This window comes from Corythoichthys intestinalis, chromosome 12, assembly GCF_030265065.1.
Source record: "Corythoichthys intestinalis isolate RoL2023-P3 chromosome 12, ASM3026506v1, whole genome shotgun sequence".
NCBI classification, from domain to species: Eukaryota; Metazoa; Chordata; class Actinopteri; order Syngnathiformes; family Syngnathidae; genus Corythoichthys; species Corythoichthys intestinalis.
This window is the reverse complement of record NC_080406.1, coordinates 27,296,394-27,303,370: the sequence shown is the minus strand read 5'-3', so window position 1 is coordinate 27,303,370 and position 6,977 is coordinate 27,296,394. Positions and strand designations below refer to the sequence as shown.

Here is a 6,977-nt window from a genome sequence, read left to right as displayed (position 1 = left end):
ATACATTACATTATTTTGCGGTCACGGTGAATCAGCTTCACAAAAAGAAATGCAAAACAAACCATTCGGTGTTTCCCACACGATGTTGCCGGTGTTTCATCAGTGTGATTGCTCCTCTCAATGATCCTTTCATTAGGCTGCATTGGCTTTCATTTGGGCTCAAATTGGTAACCCAAAAGACCAAAGAAAGGTTCATAACTCTCCCCGTCACCATTAGAAGAATGTTCGTTACGTCGGATTCGTCGCTGCAACTAGAAACAAAATTGTCCGCTATCATCACCGCCATTCAGTACTAAGCACTGAACCGGTTGTTTCTTTGTGGTGACGTCACGCACACAATATGCTAGATTTCCGGGATCTCGGGGGGGGGGGGGGGTCCTTTTAGCTTGACAATCGATCCAAATTTCTATCATTTTCTTGGTGTTGCGATGTGTGTAATTACACGAAGTGGCATGATATTAATCCAAAAAGCATGCGTTTATGGATAAATGATGAAATATTAGCATTTCCCCAGGTGTTGTCATACCCTTTAAAACAACATAATCCGTGTCAGTGCTTCTGCATTCGGCAACTTTAATATTATTTGTAATTCCGTCTTATTTTGGTCACTCAAGTGGCCGGTGTATCATTCTACACCCCATATTAACAAAGGCTGCACAGATTGTTAGAATTTTGTCCACGAACGATCAACGAAGTCATATGAACAAACATGCAATCTTCTAGGTGGACCCTTTAGGGTTAAAACTTCGAGCCAAATCCTTAATCTGTTGCTGGTTTCAATTTAAGGTTCACGGCGAGGTAGATCCACACTGGTGCTTTGAAGGTGGACGCTGTTCAAAACATTTCACTTCCAAGCATACTGTATATATAGGCGCTTCCAGGAGTTCATGCACAGCACACAAAATCCCGAAGTCTCATCTTCGGTGAATCCATTTTTGCAGATTCCGTGGATTTCTCTGGTTTGATTTGGGCAGTTTAAAACTTTGTCTACTTCAACCGCAATTCATGGTGTTGTGTCTAAACCGGAAGTCTGTAGCAGAAAATGAAATTTTAGCTTAGGTAACTTGTCTATAAATAGCAAATAGCAAATTAAACTTTTTTTTTGTTAGCCGTTTTACGATGTGATCAAACATATTTTGATAGCAAAGAAGACAATTAGCTAACACAAGCATGGTTTCATTTCTTTCTACAACAGCTCATGAAGCATCTTCATGACCTCTTCGTGTTTTGTGTCTAGAACGCAAATTAAAATCAGATGGGAAAATTACGTGTATGTTATTATGTTAAGGAGGGCTACTTGAGACATCATTACGGAATTAACGATGAAAAAATGCTGCTGCTGCTGAAAAAAAAAAAAAAGGTACCTGTAATTCGGCATACATAATCTTTTCATCAAAGAAAATTGTGTGGCTTAACTTAAATCATGCCATATTTAGTATACAACCGTGATACAGCTTGCACATTCCCAAAGAAACTTTATGTGAAGAACTGCACTCTTAGTTTTTTTGGTTTCATTTTTATTTCATTTAATTTTTATTAAAAAAAAGGATCCCATCCCGTGTCCTATCAAGTTAGAAGCAGAGTAGTTGGAAGACACAGAAGAAGGGTCCTAAAATGAAAAACCGTCTGTTCTGTGCTGAGTTGTGTGGTCTCATGTTTGGGGGCAAATTACAATGAAATTGATATTGTATTTGTGTGTGTGGCTTATTGTTCGCCAATATCTTGTTGGACGTTGGCAGGAATCAGAGTAATCCCAGTCCGAACTCAATAAGGGTTAAAATGGGGCAGCAGCAAAAGAGAAAATACAACCTAATTATTTTTTTTCAATTCCTTAAAGCCAATTCAATGATGTGGTACAGAATTGAAGGCCATTGGATACACAAAAAAGGCAATTTTGCACAGGAAAAAAAAGAAGTGAAGCAAAGACCCAGATGGGCTATTCTATACTTTAATATCATGTGTGTATTATTGTCCATAGATACACCGCATTGTATATTGTTACTTTTTTTTTTTTAATCTTTTTTTAAAATCTATTCTAGTGTATGAGCACAAATCCGGTACAAGGGGAATATGAAGGGTTCAGCATGACAGTCACCGTAATTTTTTAAAAGCCTATTTTTATACACTATAAAACCCTTATGACTATCTCAATTAACTTTTGAGAATCCAGAATTGATTTTTGTTGGTTTTCCTGGAGTGGAAGTGCCTGGAGTTATCCTCCAAGAGTGCCAGTGGGATGTCTCTTTGCATATACATCCTCGACATGCTAATGCTACGGTCTGTGAGAAGAGAAAATCTCTGATGCACTTTTACTCTCAATTGTGCCATATGAAATTTAACAGAGTTGATTCTCAAAATATATATTTTTTTAAAGATGTATGAAGGAAAGCAATTGGCATTCATTTAAAGCCAATAATGTGTTAGACTTCATTTCCTTCTGGATGCATCATGATTTGTTCCCAATCAGAAGAGCTTCTGACTCATAAATAGTACTGCATAATAGAAAAAAGGAGGCTTAAATGTCAGTACTGGGTTGCTACTGTTGATCATACCAACTGGTTTGGCCACCTTAAACCCATACAATGTTGCTGTTGAAAATGGAGAAATGCCTTGCCTGCTTTTTTGTTCTCAGCTCATATGCTTTTACTTGGTAAAAAGAACTGTTTGAAATGCAAACTCTGGAAAACTGATACAACAGATGGAACGAACCAGCTCACTGATAGCATTGACTGTCTATGTCTGCCGTGTCAACTATACTTCCTGTCCAGACGGGACAAACACATTCTTGCTGTTTGTCTTTGTTTGATTTAATGTGCATGTTTTCGTGAGGAGCAAAGAAACGCCTACCTGTTATGGTATCTTATAATAACTATTTATGGAATGCAGCCTATTTCCTCTGGTTCTGCTCACTTTTTCCAGCAACAATTCAGAGGATTGCCAAAAGCTGGAAAAACGTACACTATGTATTGGTCGTGGACCTGGATATGCAAACAATTTAGAAATAATTACCATTTACCGTTACCAAAAAATACCATTTTTGTTGTTCAATCATGTATATGCCAACTAGTTTTGGGAAGTAGATTAAACCAGTTATGTGGCTGCGTAATTGTGATTCCAATATTGAAAGGACCCCAAACTTAATTTGTAAATAGAACTTCATAATTTATTAATTATAGTACAACATACAGTATCAAAATATAAATCACACATCCCTTGAGACAAAGATTCAAAGCTAGCATCAAGGGACAAAGGTCATCCAGCGGGAAAAAAAAAAAAAAGAGGCAAAACTGTACATCATTTTGTGTATGAGTCAATATCACAATAAGGTGTCTTTGAGGCCTCTCCATTTCAAACGTAAATTGGTAACCATAATTTATACTATAAAGAGCCACGGTTTCTGCCTCTCTTGAAGAAAGATGACAGATTACTCAAAAATGATTGCTTGTTTTTTTTTTTTGTTGCTGTTTGTTTTTTGTTTTTTACAGATTCATATTATTGTTAGCTCATTGGCTGCCACTGACAGTGCTAGACATCCAGTCCATTTTGACTTGTTGCACATCTAGTGCCTTCAATGAGCATTCAAAGCCAATTCTCCCAGATTACATGAATTGGTTGTCTATCTTTGTCAATGGCAGGCAATAAGCTAATGAATTGGTTTACAATCATTTCCTCTGAGATCAAAACAAATGAAAATTGCATGATTTGTGGACTCCAAATGCAATTTATAGTGGTATTGACTCAAACAGTTCTTGAAACAGAACCACTTAAACACACATTAAAAAACAAACAAATAAAAACTGTTTTGGCCAATAAAAAAATGACAGAAGACATGAAGTTCCTCATTGGCAGTAACCAAAAGATTTCTGTGAACTCCAAGTCATCAATGATCTCCATCCTAAACTGTGCTGGTATGGTAGGAACAGTGGTGAAGTTGTCCATATTGTACATTGCAGTACAAGTTTTGCAGCTACATATTGATGGTCCCTCTTAGTGTAAGATGAGTCCTTCCCTAATGCTTGTAAGCAGTTAGAACCAAACTGATGACTTTGCTTTGGTCTGGTCCTGAGCTGCAAACAGACAAAGCATTATTATTCCCAGTCCATCAACTTAAAAAACGTTATGCTTGTGTCTAAACCAACCTGAATCATACAACTCAAGGGATCCATGAAGTGGTGAAGGGTTCCATGAAACAGATGAAGCCATAATTGGGCTACTGCTGCTGGGGTCCATGTCCGTCTTTGCACTCTCGCTGTGTGGGGAACTCCCTGCGCTAGTTGCTGACTGGCTTTGGTTCCTCACACCGGGCAACAGAAGAGGACTAAACCTTGATTCCAGCGGTGAGCTGTGGCTTGGATATGAATGAAACACACTATGTCGGTGTTGGTGGGGATGTCGAGTATGGACATGAGCATGGGGGTGAGGATGGTAGATATCTTGAACATTGGGGTAGCCACTTGTGCTCTGAGGGTTCAGGCTGTAGGTCCAGCTGTCTGTGAGACTAGCCAATGGTTGGAGGCTGGCTTGAGAGAGCACATGACCAGCCCAAAGACCTCCATCAGAGTGGTTGAGGGAAATCGGACATGGGGAGAATTCGGGGTGGACTGAGACAGAGACAGGAGGGAGGCAGGTAGCAGAATGGGATTGGTAGGAACTGCTCCAAGATGGACTACTCTGACCGTCTGGGAGTGACTCGCCATCTACAGCAAAAACATGAATCACAATCAGCCAATTATTATGACCCAATGTTAATTTTTAGAAAAATATTTCTAATCTCAATGCCTCTGTTTACCTTTCCATGATTGGGAAGCGCTTGAGGCAGGCGTCTGAGTCATCCGTATCGGCTTGGTCTCCCTGTTCATTTCAGCCGACTGACTCAGGGCCCGAGAAAAGTGTTCATCCACCACATCACTGATGTCCCCTTGGAAGTAGGTGAACAATATACATCGGGAGTTCAGATACTCCGCACCTGCTGGTTGAGTTCCGTCTTTGACCTCCAAGTTATGTAATGATACACATCCAGATTCGGTTCCAGGAGCCAGACGGAGACTCTGATCTCTGGATAATGTTCCTCGTCCTTCACCTTGTTGCTGGCCCGAACAGTTGTGCATCTTACTGTGAGCATTCAGCCTCCTCTGGGACAAGAAAGCAAAACAGGATTTGTTTTTCTATTCATTTAATTATTTGAGTAGTATATATAATTGATTTAATTCTTTGGGATCTAAAATGAATACATTTTATATGTCCAAATTGTGCACTAATCTATTAACCCTCTTGAGTTCTGAACTGTCTGAAAAGTGCTGCAGAAGTCTTTCTCACTTTGTGGGAGCCATGCAGCATTTTGTCACCACACGATTGAGAGTCAGCATGTTAGGTCACATACATTTGAGAAAACCAGTTTTGTTAAAAATGCTTTGGTGCTGAAAAAATTTGCTCACCTACAAAGATAAGTGTGTGCAGATTGAGTCTCCAGTATTAATTGTAACCTCTGTTGTTTGCTTTTAAGAAGAAAACTCGGATGTAGCTAACTGAAAAAACTTTCATTAATAACAGTGTAATAGTTAAGTTGATATTTTTAGTGTCTTAAATTAGCAATTGAACATTATTTTTGGGGTGGTGTTGCAACAAACGGTACACAGTAACACTATAAAGTATAATACCAACTTGAATGATGAGATCACAGTCTCATATTACTGCTAGTATACACTTTCACACAAAAACAACTAAGGTGACACGTTGTCCACAAACACAACGTAACCATTTACAGTATGTGAACTTTGTGATTGTTTGTGTTCCATTTCTTGTCTACAGTAATAGACATACAGTGTATACCAGGATTTTTATTATGTATTCTGGTAACAATATATGAAAATTCTAAAGTGTTAGGTCACCATTTATTCATCAAAGGGAAGATAAATGAACCTTTTTACATCATTTGAACTTGAGTTCTTCCTTCTGTATATGATTGTTGACTTATAACACTGCACTCCTGTGTTAAAATTCACCAGTTAACAGCATAGAAGTTCACTTTAAAAAGCCGACTTCTTAGATATGGGTTCTTCAGTCCCAAAATATAACACCAATGAAAGGAAAGTGCCTCACCTGTTGTTGTTGTTGCTGTTGCTGGTAGTGGTGGTTGTAGTAAGTAGATTTGTAGGCTTCTGTTGGGAGGAGGTGTGCTCCATAGCTTTGGTGGTACATCACATCCAGGCAGCTCATAGCGAGAGAGCAAGATTATGACTGGATTCAGTTGACAGGGGCTCAGAAGCTTCAGACTACTTGTGTCCTCTTACTTTTCCAAGCCTCCATATATTGGCAAACACATACAATGTCCATGCCGCCCTGCTTGAATACTGACAATGTCCCTCCTGCAGTGCACCACCTGGGGCCACGAAGTAGACCAAAAACTTGTGACACTCGAGCCTAGTGAAAAACTCCTGTCAAGTCTTCAGACCTCTTCTGATTGGCTGTTTGGTGAGCATTTCTATCTCTCCCACTCACTCTCTCTCAATCGCTCTCTCATTTTAGGTTATGAGGTAGGCGTGAGAGAGGGTTGGAGCACATTGACACACGCCCATTTGGGAAGGGTCTGGCCAGGACACACTTGCTGTATATGCACTAAATACAATCACCCTTCAGATAATGTTACACCACCACAAGTTTGTTTACACAGCAATGGCGCAGTCTAACAACCAAACCAGGCAGCTTCCTATTTTTCATACATTTTATATGTAGACATTCTAAAATTATCTTGTGCCACATTTTTTTTCCCGGAATGTACAGACATCAGATACAGACAAATATTTCTCTCTCTTTCTACAACATGAAGTGCGCCGTCAGAACCAATACAAGCTTGGCACCAAACAAGATTTTCATTCATAAATAAATAAGAAAAGTAAAGCTGAGTTGCATTAGGCCTTTTGTGTTATCAAATACTGCACAGCTGAGCCGCATCATAATCGAGAGCTATTTTTTTAAAA

General features: G+C 39.2%; 1 protein-coding gene across 1 annotated transcript; it reads right to left on the bottom strand.

The window, feature by feature from the left end:
- Positions 1–3,184: 3,184 nt before the first annotated feature.
- On the bottom strand, positions 3,185–6,478 carry vgll3 (vestigial-like family member 3). Its single transcript, XM_057852919.1, has 4 exons — positions 6,100–6,478; positions 4,790–5,132; positions 4,140–4,697; positions 3,185–4,067 (listed from the first exon to the last, which is right to left on the bottom strand). The coding sequence occupies exons 1-4, from the start codon at positions 6,214–6,216 to the stop codon at positions 4,027–4,029; spliced, it is 1,059 nt and encodes a 352-aa protein (XP_057708902.1). The 5' UTR covers positions 6,217–6,478; the 3' UTR covers positions 3,185–4,026.
- Between the last annotated feature and the right edge of the window lie 499 nt (positions 6,479–6,977).